Raw genomic sequence first — 22,935 nt, forward strand, 5'->3', positions numbered from 1 at the left:
AGGAAGAGAGAAAGAAAGATATGTAGAGAGAGGGAGGATAAGTAAAAGAGATTGCGGAAAAGGGAGCGAGAGATGGGGAGAGGAAAAGGGAACGAGAGCGAAAGAGTTTGAATCAGAGAGCAAGAGAGAGGGAAACTCACAACACCGAGACTGCCGTCGCACACACATTCTACAAAAGCATTTAAGCGAGGCTCCAAACAGGACAGTCCAAAGCTCCCTCCCTTTAATCCTGTCGTGATGCCCGAGAAACCAGTAACCGTGCAGTAATTACTCTGCTCAAAGCCGACGGTAAGTCTGTGACTAAGGCACACACAACATCCATGCATGGTTAAATCCCAAATGAATACACCGCCGAGGTAAAGGACAAAAAAGAGAGGGATACAAAGAGGAAGGGAAGGTTATGAAGGAGGAGAGTTTGCCTTTCACGCTATCCAGGTGGATGTGGGCTCTGGTGGGGGAAGATAAGATGACAGGAAACGGAGCGAGGAGGTAGGAGTACAGTGGAAGTGGCGTCAGGTAGACAGGGCCGCTCAGTAGGGCCTTCATCTAGAGTAACAAGGCCATATTCCTGTGTATCTGTCTGTAGCACTGGGCTTTATCCTCCCTGCTCTGCATATTGACTGAGACGTCTAAGAGCTACTGTGAGGCAGAGTCTCACAATAGACGTCGTTGTGCCAAAATATGTATTCCGTTGTGGGATGAGGCTTTATCCACTTGTTAGGATCATCAATATAGCGGTCTGAGTTGAGCTGTGTCTACTTTGCTGTTCTCTGCTTGCTGTTGTCATGACGTGGCCCTCTTTGGGTATAGCGAGTACCCTCTCCCTCTCTCTTCCCACCTCTCTTTCCCCCACCTACCAAGGCTCTGTTATCTCAGGTTGTAAATTCCATGAGGAGACTCTCTTCCCCCCGGCCATGCGGTATAGAGAGAGGGTTCACAGTAGAACAAAGGAACTTCTTCTACCTCACTGAACTTGAGAACTGAACAATATCCATGTTTTGGTCGGTGGAGAATTCAGCTACGACCGGTCCATTTTGTCTAATGTTTGTGACCTCATGAGAGACAATACAGCCACATTATCATAACTCTGTTTATACAAGAGTCTCCGTTATGAGATTTGCATCTAATTATTGTATAAAATGAATGAGTAAGGATGAAACTATTTGTGAAATTATGTAATGTGATTTTAAACTGTTTAATGAAAGAGAATCCAATTCCCTTTTATTGTTTAACTAAGTCATTGGCCCGCCCAATGAGCACAGACATTGATCTGGCATCATGGGACAGCCTCTTCTGCTGTTCCGAATAAAACCACCACCTAGAGAAATCATCTTCAGACCATGTGTACCTCGAGCATCGAGGGGACTAATGTTTGAGTAGAGACCACAAAAACCACAGGATAAGTTAGGGTTGTAATGGTTGCTGAATTCTTAACCATACCACGTGGTTAAACTCTGAGACTATCGATCCGACAGAAAAATAGCAAATCTTTGATACTAACTTCTAGCTGCAGACTAGTAATTATGTCGACCTGAAATGCGAAGACCGACAACCGCCGAAACATATATTCTATAAGAACATTTCTGAATATTACTCTGAAGTATCCATTCTAACCAAAGACTCCAGGGACGCAGAGAAAATCTCACATGAACTTTCCAACAGAAAAGGACGATTCCAACAGAGATCACGACACACTGAGCGTAAATATATATATATATATATATATATATAAAAATATATATATATATATATATATATATATATATATATATATATATATATATATAAATATATATATATATATATATATATATATATATATATATTGCAGTTATTCCCGAATGAATGAGCGTTCATGTGCAAAGGATTAGCATTTCAATTATTATAATTATCAACTGTGTAGTGTCTTTTGCGCCCTTCTCAGTCCCTTTGTCTACCAAGCTACCATACCGGTTTAGCCCACTAGGGCACATCCCCCATCATTTCCTTGTAACAATATCAACTTTGTTTGTTATGCATTTCTGTGATTATTTAGTTAGTTAGTAAATAAATGATTAAGACAATTGATGTATGGATGATTCATAGTGAAGACTGGGTTCGTGCAGATAACCAACAACTTACGATGTTTGGAATGAGACTAACGTGAGGTAAAGAATAATTCATTAATTAGAAGACTAATTCATCAGATATTAAAAAATCTGAAAAGTTATATTAGGAAAATTATAACTTTGTAATCTGAAGATTTTCTTTGGTGCCCGGAATTCCTAGTTAATTACATTTACATGATTAGTTTAATCACGTAATAATAATAATTACAGAGAATTGATTTGATAAAATAACAGTCTTCACTTTAATGATGCTAAAGACACGAAACAAGGCACAACTCCAATTTCTGCCCACAACATTCAGGCCATGAAGGAAAATGACATGTAAGAATTTAGAACTTATTGGATGAAAAACAAAATGTGACTTTGAAGAGTCATCGTAGACAGGTTGTTTTTCTATTGGCTGCAAAGGCTGGAAAATGCCTGTGCAGACTGGGCGCTTTCTTTACAGAAACACCAGTGTAGATGGGTAGGTCGACTTTATCACGGCAGTTTATCTCGCCTCTGACCTTGAGCCACACGTCACATACACCCCGGACTGACTAGGCCGTCTGTGGTATTTCTTCTAAATGGATTACTCTATCCCATGTCAGTCTGCCTGTCACTATCTCTGTTTGTTACCATCTCTATCAGTCTGTCTCACTGGTCTGGTCTCTCTTTTACAGGAGGTCAGATACACAGTCAACACAGAGCGTTTGGTAAGTATCTGGTTCACAGGCTAAGTTCATTCAGGTTGCCCATTCATTTCAATATGAATACATGTCTTACTTACTGCAGAGTAAGTATGGTCTCTCACCTTTTCAAACGGGTCATTAACAGCTACAAAAAGGGGATGAGGGCCGCTAGACTAGAGGTCGACCGATTAATTGGAATGTCCGATTAATTAGGGCCGATTTCAAGTTTTCAAAACAATCGGTAATCGGCATTTTTGGACACCGATCATGGCCGATTACATTGCACTCCACGAGGAGACTGCGTGGCAGGCTGACTACCTGTTATGCGAGTGCAGCAAGGAGCCATGGTAAGGTGCTAGCTAGCATTAAACGTATCTTATAAAAAACAATCAATCTTAACATAATCACTAGTTAACTACACATGGTTGATGATATTACTAGTTTATCTAGCCTGTCCTGTGTTGCATATAATCGATGAGGTGCCTGTTAAGTTATCATTGAATCACAGCCTACTTCGCCAAACGGGTGATTTAATAAGCGCATTCGCAAAAAAAAGCACTGTCGTTGCACCAATGTGTACCTAACCATAAACATCAACGCCTTTCTTAAAATCAATACACAAGTATATATTTTTAAACCTGCATATTTAGTTAATATTGCCTGCTAACATGAATTTCTTTTAACTAGGGAAATTGCGTCACTTCTCTTGCGTTCTGTGCAACAGAGTCAGGGTATATGCAGCAGTTTGGGCCGCCTGGCTCGTTGCGAACTGTGTGAAAACTATTTCTTCCTAACAAAGACAGCCAACTTCGCCAAACGGGGGATGATTTAACAAAAGCGCATTTGCGAAAAAAGCACAATCGTTGCACGAATGTACCTAACCATAAACATCAATGCCTTTCTTAAAATCAATACACAGAAGTATATTTTTTTTAAACCTGCATATTTAGTTCAAAGAAATTCATGTTAGCAGGCAATATTAAACTAGGGAAATTGTGTCACTTCTCTTGCGTTCATTGCACGCAGACTCAGGGTATATGCAACAGTTTTGGCCGCCTGGCTCGTTGCGAACTATTTTGCCAGAATTTTATGTAATTATGACATAACATTGAAGGTTGTGCAATGTAACAGCAATATTTAAAACTTATGGATGCCACCCGTTACATAAAATACAGAACGGTTCCGTATTTCACTGAAAGAATAAACGTTTTGTTTGACCATATTAATGACCTAAGGCTCGTATTTCTGTGTGTTATTATATTATAATTAAGTCTATGATTTGATAGAGCAGTCTGACTGAGCAGTGGTAGGCAGCAGCAGGCTCGTAAGCATTCATTCAAACAGCGCTTTACTGCGTTTGCCGCAGCTCTACGCAATGCTTCAAGCAATCCGCTGTTTATGACTTCAAGTCTATCAACTCCCGAGATTAGGCTGGCAATACTAAAGTACCTATTAGAACATCCAATAGTCAAAGGTATATGAAATACAAATGGTATAGAGAGAAATAGTCCTATAATAACTACAACCTAAAACTTCTTACCTGGGAATATTGAAGACTCATGTTAAAAGGAACCACCAGCTTTCATATGTTCCCATGTTCTGAGCAAGGAACTTAAACGTTAGCTTTCTTACATGGCACATATTGCACTTTTACTTTCTTCTCCAACACTTTGTTTTTGCATTATTTAAACCAAATTGAACATGTTTCATTATTTATTTGAGAATAAATAGATTTTATTGATGTATTCTATTAAGTTAAAATAAGTGTTCATTGTTCATTCAGTATTGTTGTAATTGTCATTATTACAAATACATATATAAAAAAATTGCCCGATTAAATCGGTAGCGGGTTTTTTGCCCCCCCCCCAATAATCGGTATCGGCATTGAAAAATCATAAATCGGTCGACCTCTATGCTAGACCCCACAAATAATTAACTCATTCTCTCTTTTTGGAAGTACATACCGTCCGTAACGGAAGTAAATGAAGAAGAAACTTCATATTTGGTGACCAACGAACATATTTTGACATAACGCTTGCAGAGCTGGTTAATGGGAGTTTGAATCTGAGCTTTCTGGGTGTTAGAGAGGTCTCTAATGCACAGATACTGGTTCATGTGACGCTGTGCGCTGACCTAAGGAGTTATGACATCCCAGATATCCCCTCTTAAAGCCCTCTGATCACTGTGTGGATCTGAGAGGATCCGATCAGAACTATACCCCCTGAACTGGGGCTTCCAACTGGGGCTTCCCAGGCAAGAAGGCCAACCTTTGAAGGAGGCCAACTGTCATCTTGGGCCAAATGCCAAGAAGAGATGCAAGGTGATGCAACAGAATGCCACATGAATCATATCTAAACCTGCAGTACATGTAGCCTAATACATTGTTTATAATAAGGAGTTCAGGTGTACTATTCTGATTTGATGGATTATACTGAGGTGAATGAAACTAAATATGGATTATAGCGAGGGGAATTAAACTAAATATGGATTATAGCGAGGGGAATTAAAGTGAAGATGGATTATACCGAGGGGAATTAAAGTGAAGATGGATTATACCGAGGGGAATTAAACTAAATATGGATTATACCGAGGGGAATTAAAGATGGATTATACCGAGGGGAATTAAACTAAATATGGATTATACCGAGGGGAATTAAAGTAAAGATGGATTATACCGATGGGAATTAAAGTAAAGATGCTGTCTATGTACATGAGGTTTGAGAAGCAATTGGGATCTATAAGAAATACATATGAATACCAAAAACCCATAACAGTAAGAATGGTCATTTATAGCAATGTGACTATCAATTATTATTCCATACAGCAAAAAACAGAACCAAATCATACTTTTATGCTTCATTTGGAAAAATGGTGATGCACTTTAATTACAGTTCACAAATATGCTGAGAAGACAGCAAGTAGCTTTGCCCCAGAAACAGCTGAAGCATACAGCATAGACGAGGTGAACTGATTTCAGTGGGGAAAACACAAGCTGGACTCTTGTCTGATTGAACAATCCATGACTTCCGTATGACTTAGAGTGGAGGTCTGTGGAGGAACTGAATATGAGCCAAATTGAATCCTAAACAGTCTGGCTTGTTGAACTTGCAGGTGGAATAAATTAAATTGCTCATTGTGCAAGTTAACCATCCTAGCTGCAGACAGTGTGTGTGTGTGTATGTGTGTGTGTCTGCACGCATGTGTGTGCGTAGGGTGCACATGCATACAAGTGTGTTTGAGTGTGTGCAGATGCATGCACTTGTGAATCAGGGCTCCTTTGTAAAAGACAAATTGGTCTCAATGGGACTTTCCTGCATGAATAAAGGTTCAATGTGTGTGCATTTGCATTCATGCATGCATGTCTGTGTATCCCTAAACGCATGTGTTCTCTCACCATGGCGGCGCTCTTCATGGCGTGGCTGATGACCACGATGACACGTCCCCTGAAGCTCTGGAGGGTGCCAGTGGCGGGACACTGCACCAGCTCCCCGTCCGGAGAGAACGCCGTGCTGTAGGGGATGCTGATGCTGCCCGAGATGTGGCCTCGGCCGAAGCTGAACACCCTGGGTTAAGGGTCAACGCTTTAAAATGTACACCAGTCTTTGTACAGTGTCAATGTCCTCAATAAGTTAGGGTGACCAATAAGTAATTAGAAGAGGGCCATACACGCTTATGTCAAACACTGCATTATAACCATAGCCGCGGGAAGTGGTTTCGGGGTGGGGGTGCTGCGATTTTCTTCTTCCATGGGGGGATTTTTTTGGTTGCTGCAGACGGCTATATTGGTCCGCTAATACAGGACTATTAAAAGGCCCAGTGCACTACTTTTGTGATTTTTGTTATATAATAATAATTAATAATAAATATGTGATTTTTATTACGACCTTTCACGGGGTGCTGCAGCACCCTCGGCACCCCTACTTCCCGCGGCTATGATTATAACCACATCATAATTCCTTCATTAAGTCTATTAGCATTCAGTAGTGATACCGTGAGCTCCATAACAGTGTTTAAATCCCTGCATACCACTACGGGTATGAACATCTGTATAGTGCTGTTCAGCTAAACTGTTACCTAATTTCACAAGTTCACTTTTAACTTCTTGAAGGTTCTGCAAGTGTTTTACATGTATCCTGTGCACAATTTTTTTTCATAAATAATGTTGATTCAACGTACAATTTTATGGCAACCAGCAGCAATAAGATTGTGAGTTTAAAAAAAATTATGTTGTTGAGCGAACTCAACAAAAACTTTGTGTGTGGAAAATGTCAAATCATATATATATAATTTTTTTTTACAGTTTGGGGATAGGGAGACAGAAACTGTTTCCAATCCCTCATCCTGATAAAAGTCCGTTTAACACTGCTGCAGTAATAGAACATGACTGAGTGGAGGGAAATGTCCCACAGATTGCAATTTCACTGTTATGGGCCTAAAACCGTGCAACTGGATATGATTTGGGGCTCTGACACGGTGATGAATCTCAGGCTCCGAATGGGGTCGGTTAAAATTTACAGGGCAATACATCTCCAGGCCATGTGTTCACAAAGTCTGTCTATTATAAAATACAGGGATCTACAGTGGACTAGGCCTGTCGAGGGCTAGCTAATACACCAAGGCCATGGTAGCTTGCTTGCTCCAATCAGATTCATTGCAGACATCACTTAAAATGTCTGTGCGCAATTGGGTGTAAATATGCTTGATGTCCACAATATGGAAAATGACAAAGTGATGCTAAAGAAATCTTTAAATCAATCATTTCTCCACCTCTGTTTACTCATGCATAATGAATACTACAAGACAATACAAGATCACTGATTAAAAAATACCTTCTGGGTAAGTGCAATCATGGACACAGTACACTATACAGTGCATCACCCCCCCCAGAATGTAATAATTGAATGTGTGCATGTCATTGTCTGTCTGAGGTGAACTTGACACAGGGGGTCTGTCTTGGTCTGTCAGCCTAACAGAGTCTACCAGAAGTTTCTATTATGAGACAGCAGCTGCTCTTGCTGCCAAAGACAGTCTTCAGAAATAGGAGGGAGGAGAAAGGAGGAGGAGAGGAAATACCACAAGCCAGGCAAATTAAAGTAATAACTCAATCTCGGGGTCAGGGGGTTGGGTGAATGGGAGGAGGACATGGAGGATGGGAACTGGAAGCGTGCTTAAATTGACATAATGAGGGGAAAGAAAGAAAACAAAAAGACAATACGTCTGTTAAGCTCTGCTGAGTTCCAGGCAGCTCACGCTGAGGGAACAGTGTTAGCTATCTGCTGAGTGCCAGGCAGCTCACGCTGAGGGAACAGTGTTAGCTATCTGCTGAGTGCCAGGCAGCTCACGCTGAGGGAACAGTGTTAGCTATCTGCTGAGTGCCAGGCAGCTCGCGCTGAGGGAACAGTGTTAGCTATCTGCTGAGTGCCAGGCAGCTCGCGCTGAGGGAACAGTGTTAGATATCTGCTGAGTGCCAGGCAGCTCACGCTGAGGGAACAGTGTTAGCTATCTGCTGAGTGCCAGGCAGCTCACGCTGAGGGAACAGTGTTAGCTATCTGCTGAGTGCCAGGCAGCTCACGCTGAGGGAACAGTGTTAGCTATCTGCTGAGTGCCAGGCAGCTCACGCTGAGGGAACAGTGTTAGCTATCTGCTGAGTGCCAGGCAGCTCACGCTGAGGGAACAGTGTTAGCTATCTGCTGAGTGCCAGGCAGCTCACGCTGAGGGAACAGTGTTAGCTATCTGCTGAGTGCCAGGCAGCTCACGCTGAGGGAACAGTGTTAGCTATCTGCTGAGTGCCAGGCAGCTCACGCTGAGGGAACAGTGTTAGCTATCTGCTGAGTGCCAGGCAGCTCGCGCTGAGGGAACAGTGTTAGCTATCTGCTGAGTGCCAGGCAGCTCGCGCTGAGGGAACAGTGTTAGCTATCTGCTGAGTGCCAGGCAGCTCGCGCTGAGGGAACAGTGTTAGCTATCTGCTGAGTGCCAGGCAGCTCGCGCTGAGGGAACAGTGTTAGCTATCTGCTGAGTGCCAGGCAGCTCGCGCTGAGGGAACAGTGTTAGCTATCTGCTGAGTGCCAGGCAGCTCGCGCTGAGGGAACAGTGTTAGCTATCTGCTGAGTGCCAGGCAGCTCACGCTGAGGGAACAGTGTTAGCTATCTGCTGAGTGCCAGGCAGCTCACGCTGAGGGAACAGTGTTAGCTATCTGCTGAGTGCCAGGCAGCTCACGCTGAGGGAACAGTGTTAGCTATCTGCTGAGTGCCAGGCAGCTCACGCTGAGGGAACAGTGAAAGATGTAATAATCATTCTCTGGCTGGCTCCGTTTACGAGTGTAGTTAGACATTATTGCTACATAATTTTAAGACGAATGGTGCTCAACTGCTTTCCTGAAGCACTTTAGGCCACGTAGTAAATTATTCCTGGGAAGAGAGAGGCCATTATACACACTGACATATTTCCCTTTAGGTCGATTTAACTTGACTTACTGAATCTTTGCTCTAGAACCCCTAAATGTAAGGTAGTCTACACAACTGTTGTTTAAAACAGCTGTGCACTAGAATATATCCAGGCATGGAAACCAACCACTAGTAAAGCACTGGATTGGAGTAATCAGTTTAATAACTTTGTGACCAACTGGAGACCCAACACTGTATTTTATCTCAGTCATCACAATGCAGGGTAGCCAGCTCTAAGTGGCCCAAATTCCTCTTTGTTATTCTGGGTCAGGAGCCCTGGGGACCGCTGTCTATCAGGACTCTATAGAATGGAGAGGACTTAGTCTGAGGGAGGACGGTTGCCAGGTATTCTACCACTAATCCCCCCCTGATTAATGGAGCTTTAACTCCCCCCAAAAACAATTATTATTCCACTGACCTCCGACAATGACTCTTGAGAGAGTGGCTCACTTTTAAGATGAAAGAGTATTGGTTACTTTGCTATGGAAAGTCTACTCCTTATAAACTGAACAGCTGTCAGGGAAATAGAACTAGAAGAATACAAACAGTCCATCTGTGCAGACAAACTGTGTTTTTGTTTTGTGATGTTGCACTTTTATGAATAGCCAAAATGGATTACTGGGTTATTGATTCTGGCAACCCGTTTTTAATCTAAGGGATTTATCAGGTGTATCCACGGGGGAGTGTGTGTGTGCGCTGAGTGTGTGTCAGGCTGTGTCATGCACACACACAATAATGAATCAATAATTGAGCCGCACCCGCTGAGGGACCAAATCACATCCCACTTAAGGAGTCTGCCTTTTCTTTCCTCCAAGAAAGGTAAAGAAACGTAAATAAAAAATGTGTCTGGGTAACTCTATGTAATTATAACCAGAGGTTAAGTTGGACTTCTAATCAGATCTAACCCCCTGCGCGTTCACATCTAACCCCCTGCACATTCACTGTCCTTATTTTCTTAGCACACTCTTATCCAGGGTAACTTTGTCCATTGGCTGTCAAACGTGCCAGACGTGTTCACACCCAGTGATAGGGCTGGAGGTTTTTCTAGAAGAATTACTTCAAGGACTTCAACAATGTTACTATGTACAAGGTCAATTCGCAACCCAGGCAGTCTCACTTTAGTAATAGATTCCCATGACTGAACGGCAGATGAAAGCAGCTTCTCCAATCAGCAGAGCAAATTAGTCCATCTCACACTTCTGATATATGAATTTCACAGGTATTCTCCACCCTGTAACAAAAAAGTCCAAATGTTTTTCAGTTAACCCATAAACCTCCCATCCAGTGGAGGTTTTGTAACTTTAGCCCACACAAGTCGTTTTTGCTAGTAGGTGGCTAACAGGATAGCAGGTGGCTAACACGAGGTGGCTAACACGAGGTGGCTAACACGAGGTGGCTAACACGAGGTGGCTAACACGAGGTGGCTAACACGAGGTGGCTAACACGAGGTGGCTAACACGAGGTGGCTAACACGAGGTGGCTAACACGAGGTGGCTAACACGAGGTGGCTAACAGGCTATGGGGTAGCTAATATGCAGGCAGAATGGATTCTCCTCAGGTCCAGACCGTGGGGCCCCTCAGGGGTGTGTACTTAGTCGCCTCCTGTATTCCCTGTTCACCCACGACTACGTGGCCAAACACGACTCCAACACCATCATTAAGTTTGCTGATGACACAACAGTGGTAGGCCTGATCACCAATAACGAAGAGACAGCCTATAGGGAGGAGGTCAGAGAACTGGCAGTGTCGTGCCAGGACAACAACCTCTCCCTCAATGTGGGCAAGACAAAGGAACTGATCTTGAACTACAGGAAAAGGTGGGCTGAACAGTCCCCCATTAACATTGACGGAGCTGTAGGGGAGCGGGTCGAGAGTTTCAAGTTCCTTGGTGTCCACATCACCAACGAACTATCATGGGCCAAACATGCCAAGACAGTCGTGAAGAGGGCACGACAAAACCTTTTCCCTCTCAGGAGACTGAAAAGATTTGGCATGGGCCCCCAGATTCTCAAAAGGTTCTACAGCTGCACCATCGAGAGCATCCTGACCGGTTGCATCACTGCCTGGTATGGCAACTGCTTGGCATCTGAACGTAAGGCGCTAGAGGGTAGTGCGAATGGCCCAGTACATCATTGGGGCCAAGCTTCCTGCCATCCAGGACCTATATAATAGGCAGTGTAATAGGAAAGCACATAAAATTGTCAGACTAGTCACCCAAGTCACAACCTTTTTTCTCTGCTACCGCACGGCAAGCAGTACCGGAGCATCAAGTCTAGGACCAAAAGGCTCCTCAACAGCTTCAACCCCCAAGCTATTAGACTGCTGAACAATTCATAAAAATCCCCACTGGACAATTTACATTGACCCCCTCCCCTCCATACACTGCTGCTACTCGCACTTCGTTTGTTAGCTATGCATAGTCACTTCACCCCCACCTACATGTACAAATTACATCAATTAGCCTGTACCCCTGCACACTGACTTACTACCGGTGCCCCTGTATATAGCCTCGTTATTGTTATTCTTATTGTGTTACTTTTTATTTTAGCCTACTTGGTAAATATTTTCTTCTTCTTGAACTGGTCTGTTGGTTAAGAGCTTTTAGGTAAGCATTTCACGGTAAAGTCTACATTTGCTGTATTCGGCGCATGTGGCAAATAAAGTTTGATTTGATGCAGTAGCTAACGCTCCAGACCTCCATACTCTCCTCAGCCAGATAGAAGAGAGCACAGAAGGCAAGCTAGTTCTTGTACACAGGACCAGCCATATACACAGCCAATGTATACTCTGCACAAAGCCATGGCTGAACTGAACCAACAGAAAATATTTTCAAGACTGTGTACTAGCAGTGTGTGAATGGAGTAGATCAGTCTTGATGGAGCTAAAAGCTACATGCAAGCCTAACACACACACAGCTATTGTACTGGTGGTGGTACTGCACAACACCAATACAGCCGGAAGGTGAAAAGCATATTTAAGTAGCGATCCCTTCTCTGGAGACATAGCCGAGGCCAATAACGCGTGCATTTATTCAGAAGAGGTTCAGTACGACCCGTCTTTCACGACAACATGCTATAAATTCCCCTTCAAAGTAAAACAGAACACTTGGGCTCTTGTCTCTCTATGTGGTGCTGTGCTAACACAAAACAGTCTGGGGGTAGAAGAAGAGGAATATTTGAATCATCTGCCCTGAAGACCTCCGTCTCTGCTGTGCTTGCTCTTGGGGTCTAGGTCGGTTTTATTGTAAAAGTACTTTGTGACAACTGCTTAATGTGAAAAGGCTTCATTCATTTAACCGATCGATTGATTAATTCCCCTCTCTCTCTCTCTCACACACACACACACACACACACACACACACACACACACAAGGATACTCCTCGATGCTGCGGATGTCGACGGCAAGGATCTTAGGCTTGCTGGCCTTGCTCCTCTTGGTTTGACCCCCCACCGACAGCTCACACAGGTCAATGAGGTCCTCGGCTGAGATACGGGGGGACACCTCGGCTTTCAGGTCACTCAGCTCCAAGGGCTCCCGCGACTGGAGAGGAGATAAGAGAGAGTTATTATGACCACTCAGGTAGAATAGGTTCCCTCAGTATACAGTTTGTTATTTAGTTGGCCAGCAAACATCAAACTCTCAAAGGAAGACTTGAATATCTAGGTGACAATAACAGCATTCAGTGGTACTGTACAATAGCTTTGTCAGTCTTTTGTAAATATGTAAATACTGTATGTAGTTCTCAAGGAAGGACCCAAAGCGATATCAGTGCCATTGCCGGCAAAGCAGAAAATACTTTGTACTGAGGACAGAGGATTTTGGAAAGGCACTCTTCCTTTCCAGTCGACACTACAGGATAATGCTGCCCTGGAGGTGACAGCGCAGACAGGCTATGATGAGCAGTGTTAATGGGGAGAGCCAGGGAGTCCACTGGCACTGTGGCTATTTGTCATCAAAGACTTGAGAGTATAAGCATGTTTTAGGAGTCTGTGTGGCAGGGACAACGGTGGCACTGAGGTGCCAGTATCTCCTGTGAACAGAGTGTGCAGCCTGAGGAGGAATCATACTTAGCTTTCCCTTTGTAAGCAGTCTTGCATTGCAAATGACTCTTGTATAATGTCACCTAAACCTTGCAGCTTCCACGAAACATCTCAGTGTAAATATATACAATTACAGAATCTACGGCAATACATGGCAAGGGGCAGGTGATATGCGTCAATGCATCATCTAAAGTAGAACTTTTCGATGGATGGCGACACCTTTGGCAGTTGAATGTAGTCAAAAAAAAGATATCCTCCTCGGGATACAGCCCAAATCAAGTTGTGAAGACCTCTCACGTTCACTGATAGATAGAGAGAGAGCGAGCGAGCGAGAGAGGGGGCGAGAGAGAGAGCGGGCGAGAGAGGGCGAGAGGGCGAGAGCGGGCGAGAGGGCGAGAGAGAGAGAGCGAGAGAGCGAGAGAGAGAGAGAGAGAGAGCGAGAGAGCGAGAGAGAGAGAGCGAGAGAGAGCGAGAGAGAGCGAGAGAGAGCGAGAGAGAGCGAGAGAGAGCGAGAGAGAGCGAGAGAGAGCGAGAGAGAGCGAGAGAGAGCGAGAGAGATGATTGCTATTGGTACATCCATCAACGAACCCCATGATCTGCTTCTTACACAGATCACACATTTCACTGGCTGTCATGAGTCAATAGGAAGCATGGAGCATGAACGAGAGAGCAGGGGTGAGAGGAAAAAGAGTGAAAGAGAGAATTCAATTAAAAATACTTTAGGCTATTTATCCCACAAGGGGCAATTGTGCAAACAAGGAGAGGATAAAGACGAAGAAGGAGGAGGGTGCTTTACTCATACAAACGAGTGGCAGTTCACTATCATTAGGTTCAGCGGGTGTATTTTATTCACTTAACTGTCCAGTCATTGAATCGGAGGGAGGCACTCAATGCTTTAAGACCTCTGAGCGTCTTTTCAACGTATACAAACACAGTTGGACTAAAACCAGCCATTAGATTTTTTTCACACTTTTACAGTGTTCGTTTTCATCAGCTGTTGTACAATATGATATACGACACAGGAAAACTGAATGTTGACTGTACTGGGCCTTCAAGGCCTATAAGTCAACATGTACCTGTTCCTCCAGCTTAAGTACTGGTAGCCCATGTTTATAGCCAAGTTATCCTTACTCATTGTGTTTTTATTCCTTGTGTAATTCTTTTTTTTCTATCTCTATATTTCTCTCTGCATTGTTGGGAAAGGCCTGTAAGTAAGTATTTCACTGATACACTATAATCAACAAAGTGCCATCTACAAGCTAAAAGGGTTATTCGGCTGTCCCCATAGGACAACCCTTTATAGTTCCATCTAAAACCAGCAAAAAAAGAAACGGCCCTTTTTCAGGACCCTGTCTTTCAAAGATCATTTTTAAATCAAAATAACATCACATATCTTCATTGTAAAGGGTTTAAACACTGTTTCCCATGCTTGTTCAATGAACGATAAACAATTAATGAACATGCACCTGTGGAACGGTTGTTAAGACACTAACAGCTTACAGACGGTAGGTAATTAAGGTCACAGTTAGGAAAACTTAGGACACTAAAGAGGCCTTTCTACTGACAGGCATGAGGACTGCAGATGTGGCCTGGGCAATAAATTGCCATGTCCGTACTGTGAGACGTCTAAGACAGCACTACAGGGAGACAGGACAGACAGCTGATCGTCCTCGCAGTGGAAGACCATGTGTAACAACATCTGCACAGGATTGGTACATCCGAACATCACACCTGCGGGACAGGTACAGGATGGCAACAACAACTGCCCGAGTTATACCAGAAACACACAATCCCTCCATCAGTGCTCAGACTGTCCGCAATAGGCTGAGAGAGGCTGGACTGAGGGCTTGTAGGCCTGTTGTAAGGCAGGTCCTCACCAGACATCACCGTCGCCTATGGGCACAAACCCACCATCGCTGGTCCAGACAGGACTGGCAAAAATTGCTCTTCACTGACGAGTCGTGGTTTTGTCTCACCAGGGGTGATGATCGGATTTGCGTTTATTGTCGAAGGAATGAGTGTTACACCGAGGCCTGTACTCTGGAGCTGGATCAATTTGGAGGTGGAGGGCCCGTCATGATTTGGGGCGGTGTGTCACAGCATCATCGGACTGAGCTTGTTGTCATTGCAGGCAATCTCAACGCTGTGCGTTATAGGGAAGACATCCTTCTGCTCATGTGGTACCCTCCCTGCATGCTCATCCTGACATGACCCTCCAGCATGACATTGCCACCAGCCATACTGCTCGTTCTGTGCATGATTTCCTGTAAGACAGGAATGTTAGTGTTCTGCCATGGCCAGCAAAGAATCCCATTGAGCACGTCTGGGACCTGTTGGATTGGAGGGTGAGAGCTAGGGCCATTCCCCCCAGAAATGTCCGGGAACTTGCAGGTGCCTTGGTGGAAGAGTGGGGTAACATCTCACAGCAAGAACTGGCAAATCTGGTATAGTCCATGAGGAGGAGATGCACTGCAGTACTTAATGCAGCTGGTGGCCACACCAGATACTAACTGTTTCTTTTGATTTTGACCCCCCTTTGTTCAGGGACACATTATTCCATTTCTGTTAGTCACATGTCTGTGGAACTTGTTCAGTTTATGTCTCAGTTGTTGAATCTTGTTATGTTCATGCAAATATCATGCAAATAACTCAGTTTTTTTTGCGGGCGCACACACAGCCACGGGCGCACACACAGCCACGGGCGCACACACAGCCACACACACAAACAGACTGACTGAACCACTGACTCTAATAAAACAAATAGTTTGGATTAGCACAGGGAAACTGTAAGCACCTTATCCAATCAGCAGTGAGGAAGTAGGAGAAGGACTGATAAGACCATTATGATGATAACTGTTGCTTGGATAAGGTAACTGGATGATGCCAGAAAATAGATCACAATCAATATAAAGCTCTTTAAAACCTAAACCTAGAATGCAGTAAGAGAGGACTGAGAAATGTCATCAACTTGTATAATTAGACAGCTTTAATATCTACTCTATACACACACACACCAATTATGACTCCCCCCACACACACAACAGTATGAACCCCCACACACACACACACACACACACACAGTATGAACACCCCCACATCTTTAAAATCCCACTGGTACAGCCTGTCGTTGACTGTGGGTTCATGGCTGGGTCACATGGGGAGTTAAATGCCATGGTGAGATGTATGTTTGCCAGCCTTCAGTCAGCTTAATGACGCTGCTGCCTGTCTTTCAGTGCATGGGCTGACAGTGATGGGACCTAACTGGAGACACTGAAGACTGGTGGTCCTCTGTAGCTCAGTTGGTAGAGCATGGCGCTGGCAATGCCAGGATAGTGGGTTTGATTCCCGGGACCACACATACCGAAAATGTATGCGCGCATTGATTGGATAAAATTGTCTGCTAAATGGCTTTATTATATAATATAAATTACCCAGGCTCAGTTCAGTATGGAGTAAGCATTTTTAAATGGTGTGAAACAGGGAGAAACTGTCCACATTTGTCCAATAAGATTTTAGATTTGTACCATCTGTTGCAAAACGCTTTGCGATGGTGTGCATTACTGAACACTACCCAGAGCTTGTTTTTCCTCACCAACGTTTACTGTCCAGAGGAACCTGATTGCCCCTATTGGCTCACATGATCAACTGCATGAGAACATGAATGTACAGTACTGTAACGACAACGCCCATCATGGTGATAACCAGCTAGGACTGAGGTCTAGTGATGATGAATAGCCAACGGCCGTGTTGTACATTCACCATGCAGCGATTTGTCATCCCAATATGAACTCCCATACATACAGGGCAATTATCCCTCAGTGTAATTCTATACGGAAGGCATTTGCAATTCCTCCCATTATAGTCATGGTGACGTACAGGCATTCAGTTACAGTATTAGCTGGCATAATTTCTCAGGGCACGACTCTATCCCCTATCAAGGATTTCGGTGTAAATTGCAGTCGCGACAGACCAGATGAATTCAAAATCATCAGTAAAAAAACTGATCAGAAAATGGCTAACTTGAAACCTAAGGAGCCGCCATGAAATCCATTAAGGAATAACCTTCACAAAGAAATAAAGGATTCCAAAGGAGGAAGGATAGTCCTCCCCACATTTGTTCCTTTTAGATCATATTGAATAAGATTATATGGACGGGGGGGAGGGGGGGGGGTCCTCCCGATGATCCTAGAACAGCACTTTATAAATACAAACCCTAATGTATTTTATGTTCCATTAATGGCCATGCAGCAGTTACCAATGTCCCCCTCAACTAAAGTGAAGTAACTTTTCTGGCAGCAGGGGCAAGCAGAGCAGAGCGGCACTTTTTAATAAAATGCCTCCGTGTTTTTGCTGACAGACAGACTCGAGCTAGGCCCTTGAGCGGAGCCGGGTCCTGGGTCCAGGCATACAGTAAACACCTCATTTCTCTGGTGTCATGAAAACAGCATCTCGCCCGGATTTAATGAAATGTTCTTTGGGAAATTGAATAAGTTACTCACTGCACGCTGTAGGGCATACATTCAACCAAACAGATATGAACTCAACACACATATTGATAAATGAAATGACAGAATCCATCTTCAGATGTGGTCGTTTCTTTCAACTTCTGGGTGTCGAGTAAAATGTGATGTTATTTAACTAAAACGATCAAACCCAGATAGGCAGACTAGGGTCTTGAAGGAGAGTATTTTAAAAAGAGTAACAATTTAATGAGCAATTCAAAAAACAGGAAAAATATATACTATAACGTTATTCGCTGAAATGTATGGAACACACAGTAGTAGAAGACCGGGATATGAAATAAAGTGGGAAGCATTATGGTTTTGGTATCCTATGGTTTCTGTAACTGCATTAAAACCACCACTCCTATAACATGGTATTAATAAGAAAAACTGGATTCAGGTCAATAGTCTAGCCTCCCTCTAAGATTGGCCATTATGTTGCATGTACGTGGTTCTCCTCTGTGTTACCCCTAAAAGAAAGCCTAGCGCTGTAAACCAATCTCTCTGATGAGACTGACGTTTCACCGCCGCGGTCCTGTTTCTCCCTGCCTTTATGTGCTTTCTGAGGAAGAATCTTGAGGGCACTGCAGACTATCGTTACACGGCATACCGAACCTTAGGTACTTTTCCCAATACTACAACATGAAAAATGGTTTGGTACTAGAATTTGTTACTTTCGGTTCTCTCAAACGTCTCACGTCATATAGGGATTGAGAGGATCGCGTCTGTCAAGTAATTTGTCTGAATCTTCTCAAGAGGGCAGTAGTAAGCTAGCCAGGATACTTGCGCGTGGTAAATCGGGCCCCCAGAGACTGGACGTGTTTATATGGTTTAGGGTTGAGCCCCCCGTGTCTGAGTTAACCAGCCATTAGGCTCCGATTACAACCCAGGATTTATTCCCCTTGGACCAATCAGAAATTAACAGCCAGTCAAGTTTTATCCCTCTGAACAATCATAAATTAAACAGCCAGTCAAGTTTTATCCCTCTGAACAATCATAAATTAAATAGCCAGTCAAAGCTGACAGCCTGACCACCGGAAAATGGAAACCTCCAATAAATAATATATGAAAGATTGAGCAACTGGAAAAACACTGACTGATTCCGGAATTAATTAATACAGCAATATAGAGGCCATTTGGGGTCTAGAGTTCTCACTGACCCTCAATGCCCCTCATCTCCATTACATGTGTACTGTAGTGCTGTCTGTCTGAGAATGAGGCGGTCTACATTTGACTAAACGTCACCGAGAGAGTAACCGAGAGCAACCAATAGACACGTGGCGTACGATTTAATTAGGGTGTGAAAACCACACAAGAGAATCCACACAAGTGGCACATTCTGTCTATGACATCACCGCTCAATCATGGGCCTAGGACAACCCATGTCTGAGTGGGAACAAATGTATACTCATGACGAGATAGGTGGATTGAGGTAGCTACAAACAGGTTAAATAGGGCCCACTGCCTTACAGCGAGGCCTGTCTGGGCATGAAGGGGCTAGAATAGAGTTAAATGGTCTGTCTGTCTGTCTGTCTGTCTGTCTGTTTCAACTAGACTATCCTTTTGGTTTTCAAAAGTACTCAAGGATAGTAAAAATTTAAATTATTATAACAAAAATTGTAAAGGGGACATTTCGCCAATCCCCAAATGGAAAAAGGCTATTTTAGGCTTAGGGTTACAATTAGGGTTCAGGTTCAGAGTTAGGTTTAGTTTTAGGGTTCATGTTAGGATAGTAAAACCAACGTGTGTGTCTGTGTGAGGTGTATGAGTTTGGGCATGCGTGGATGTGAGTGAGTACATATATACACACACACACACACACGAGTGAGTGCATGAATGTGTCCATATCTGTGTGTGAGTCAATGTGTCCATATCTGTGTGTGAGTCAATGTGTCCATATCTGTGTGTGAGTCAATGTGTCCATATCGGTGTGTGAGTCAATGTGTCCATATCGGTGTGTGAGTCAATGTGTCCATATCTGTGTGTGAGTCAATGTGTCCATATCTGTGTGTGAGTCAATGTGTCCATATCTGTGTGTGAGTCAATGTGTCCATATCTGTGTGTGAGTCAAATGTGGCCATATCGGTGTGTGAGTGAATGTGTCCATATCTGTGTGTGAGTCGTGTGTGATGATGGAGGAGCGCTCACCAGGTCTGTCTTGGGCATGTCCTGGTAGTCTGAGGAGTAGTAGTTGGCCGTCTTGCCGAAGCCGTTGGTGCTGGCGTCTCCCTGGGCCTTGGGAGGCTGGGCGTGCTGGCGGTAAGTGGCGCTCTTGGGAGTCCAGCAGAACAGGTTGATGGATTCCCGGACGCAGCGCTCAATGTCAATCTCTGGAAGGAGGAAGAGGAAGGGAAACAAAAAGAGGGGGTCATGATTTTTATTATTTATTAATGAATTAAATGTAGGCCGTACTTGGCAGATAAAAGCTGAATTGCAGCACATAGAAGTAATTAAATAAGGCAACACATTTCTTTTTTTTCTTTTTTAAAATCAGGATGGGAGCTGAAGCAGTTGGTATTTGGTAGTGTGTCCTGGTAATTCTAACCAAAAGTTGAGACTGTATTCTTTAAAAAAACTTTATAAGATTTGCAAAAATGAAGCAATCAATAACAACCACTCAACAGTGCATCGTTAGGAAAGCCCAACGAAAAGAGTTGTCTCTTTCCTCTTATAGAAAAAGTACGACCTAATTTGCCCACATGGCAGTTTAGCAGATGGGTGGAAACAGGGATGGAACATGGTGTGTAAAAGCTGATTTAGCTTGTCTGTGCAGATTAAGATAGCTGACGTTGCCACCATTGTCTGTTCCTTCCTGCATGTTTCAACACATCTACATTCCTGCAGATTGTGAAAACAGGATGTCGCATACTACAGTCGCACCCACACAAGACAAGTCTGTATCAGCAAAATAATAACATATAACAATGGACAGTTCTCTAAGTAAAACAGCATAGTAAGTCTAATTAAACAACAGAGTAGGTAATTAAATAAGTGTGAAAGGCCTGAGCGGAGAGTGCCTCACTATGTGGTGTAATCTGTGAAAAAAAATGGGTGTGTCTGGGAAAATGAATGAATGACTTCAAAAATTCCAGAACTTGTGAATGACATCTAAAACAACTTTCACACCTTTATCCATGTATTTTCTGCAGCATCTCTCACCCCGGGCACAAAAGCGGAGGAGATTATGCAAATTAGCACCAGGGTTTAGCGTGACCGTGAGCCGCTCACTCACTTCCTGACAATTCTACTAGTTTGACCTTGAAGGCAGATACCGTAAATAAATCATCTGTAATAGTCATCATGGAACACCTTGACTGAGCACCGTCTCTCTCTGTGTGTGTGTGTGTGTGTGTGTGTGTGTGTGTGTGTGTGTGTGTGTGTGTGTGTGTGTGTGTGTGTGTGAGACCAAGTGCAAGCCAGGGGCCTATAGTTTAGCTGTGACAGACAAACCCCTTCCTTTACTTCAAGATTTCTTGACTACAACAAAACACAAAATCAGGTTGAGAGAAAAGTTAGCCAAGTTACTTTGAATCCATTCTCCTAGTGCTTCATCCACTCACTGAGCCCCTCGCCTCTTTCTCACGTCGTGTACGGAGTGGGGGATTAGAGAATGCCACTCACTGGATTAGCGGAGGATTTGGGGCAAATTGGGAATTTAGAATCCTCCCATTCTTTATTTTGTTCTCTATTTCACTGCCACCTTTTGCTGTGCTAATGAAACGTGTGGCTAATGAGAGCTTTTGGCATGGCCTGACATAGACCCAGACAAAATCAAATATGAGATGGATCTTTATTCCAGGAAAGGGGGGTGAGGGTTTGTCAGGACAGGCTACGGTAGAGGGGCGGTATGCTCTCAGTGTACAGGACCTCACAAATATATGGTTACAGACAGGAGGTCATTCCAGTGAAACACTGGTAGTCAGATTCCTCTCTAGCCAACCATGCAGACAGAGACAGAGACAGACAGACAATTCCATGGCAGTGTGTGTCTGTGTGTGTGTGTGTGTGTGTGTGTGTGTGTGTTAGTTAGAGATACACTTTGTCAGATCGATGTGATTTGAATCAGTTGATTATGTGGCAGTTGATTGAATGAGGGGGGCTCTGACACAGTCGGGGCTACAAATCAACCGCTGGACTGGAGGGACTCTGGCAACTGCTAGCTAGGTAATGGGGATATGGAACCCTATTAAAAAGGTGGTCTGGGATATGGCCTCTTCCATTCAATGGCCATTTTGATTAAATACCCCTTGATTCATGAAGAATATAACTTAATGCATGTCTAAGTACAACTGTCCTGCCCTGGCCTACCATAACCCAAGATATGAGACTGCACTACACCATTGGCATACCATAACCCAAGATATGAGACTTCACGACTCCATTGGCTATGTTTTAAGGTTGAAACACAAATCGCAGATTGTGCCTTTAAAATGTGTCTGTGCCAATGGCCCTGTGGGAGATGGATGTAACTCTGAATGATCGGGTAGTGACTAGTGCCACAGCCCCAATCAGACAACTGAATCACTGGCAAATGCTCCCTACATGTCAATGTGGACACTGTCTACAGAATGTAAATAGATGGTCTACTGTAAACTAGAAAAGAAAAACGCTCCCGGGCACTTTCTTTGATTACATTTAAAATGCAAATTGATTGACGGAGCTGTACTGTAGCCTCTCGGGCCATTCTGGTTAAAATGGTACACACGCACACACAGTGACATTCATAACACAAAACCCATAAAGCAACCCTATCCAATATATTTTCTATCCAACCCTTCTGTCTATCCAAACATTCGACTTCCTGTCTGAGAAGTGGTCTGGCAGCTCTTGGTGGTTGTATTACTCCTAGCTACATGTCTTTGAACTACAGTTCATCAGGCCTGTGAGCTGTGCTCCTCATTGAGGCGGATGCTAATGTTGCGTGAAGGCAAATGCTGCCGCATCATCAGTACACCCATGACAGGGCCTTACCTGCTGCCAAGCCAGCCATTGTAATGTGTGTGTTTGTGTGTTGGCAAGTTTCCAAACAAGAAAAAGTTACAGATGACTTTAAAAAGGCAACATGTTGAACTAACAGAGGAACAAAGAGGGGACAAAATCAGCATGTTGACACGTTGCGTTCTAGAATGCCCGCAGGGCGAAAATAAGCTTTCTGTGCCTGCCTCGGTTT

At 43.7% G+C, this 22,935-nt stretch overlaps 1 protein-coding gene across 1 annotated transcript in view; it reads right to left on the bottom strand.

Annotated features, from left to right (window-relative positions):
- LOC115191721 (TBC domain-containing protein kinase-like protein) overlaps positions 1-22,935 on the bottom strand; it is a 68,173-nt gene that overhangs the window by 5,509 nt on the left and 39,729 nt on the right. Inside the window, exons 23-25 of the mRNA XM_029749577.1 lie at positions 19,914-20,095; positions 12,600-12,763; positions 6,174-6,333 (exon numbers count right to left, since the gene is read on the bottom strand). Of these exons, the coding sequence (XP_029605437.1) occupies positions 6,174-6,333; positions 12,600-12,763; positions 19,914-20,095 (506 nt within the window). The remainder of the gene's footprint in view (positions 1-6,173; positions 6,334-12,599; positions 12,764-19,913; positions 20,096-22,935) is intronic.

This window comes from Salmo trutta, chromosome 4 (genome assembly GCF_901001165.1).
Source record: "Salmo trutta chromosome 4, fSalTru1.1, whole genome shotgun sequence".
NCBI lineage: Eukaryota > Metazoa > Chordata > Actinopteri > Salmoniformes > Salmonidae > Salmo > Salmo trutta.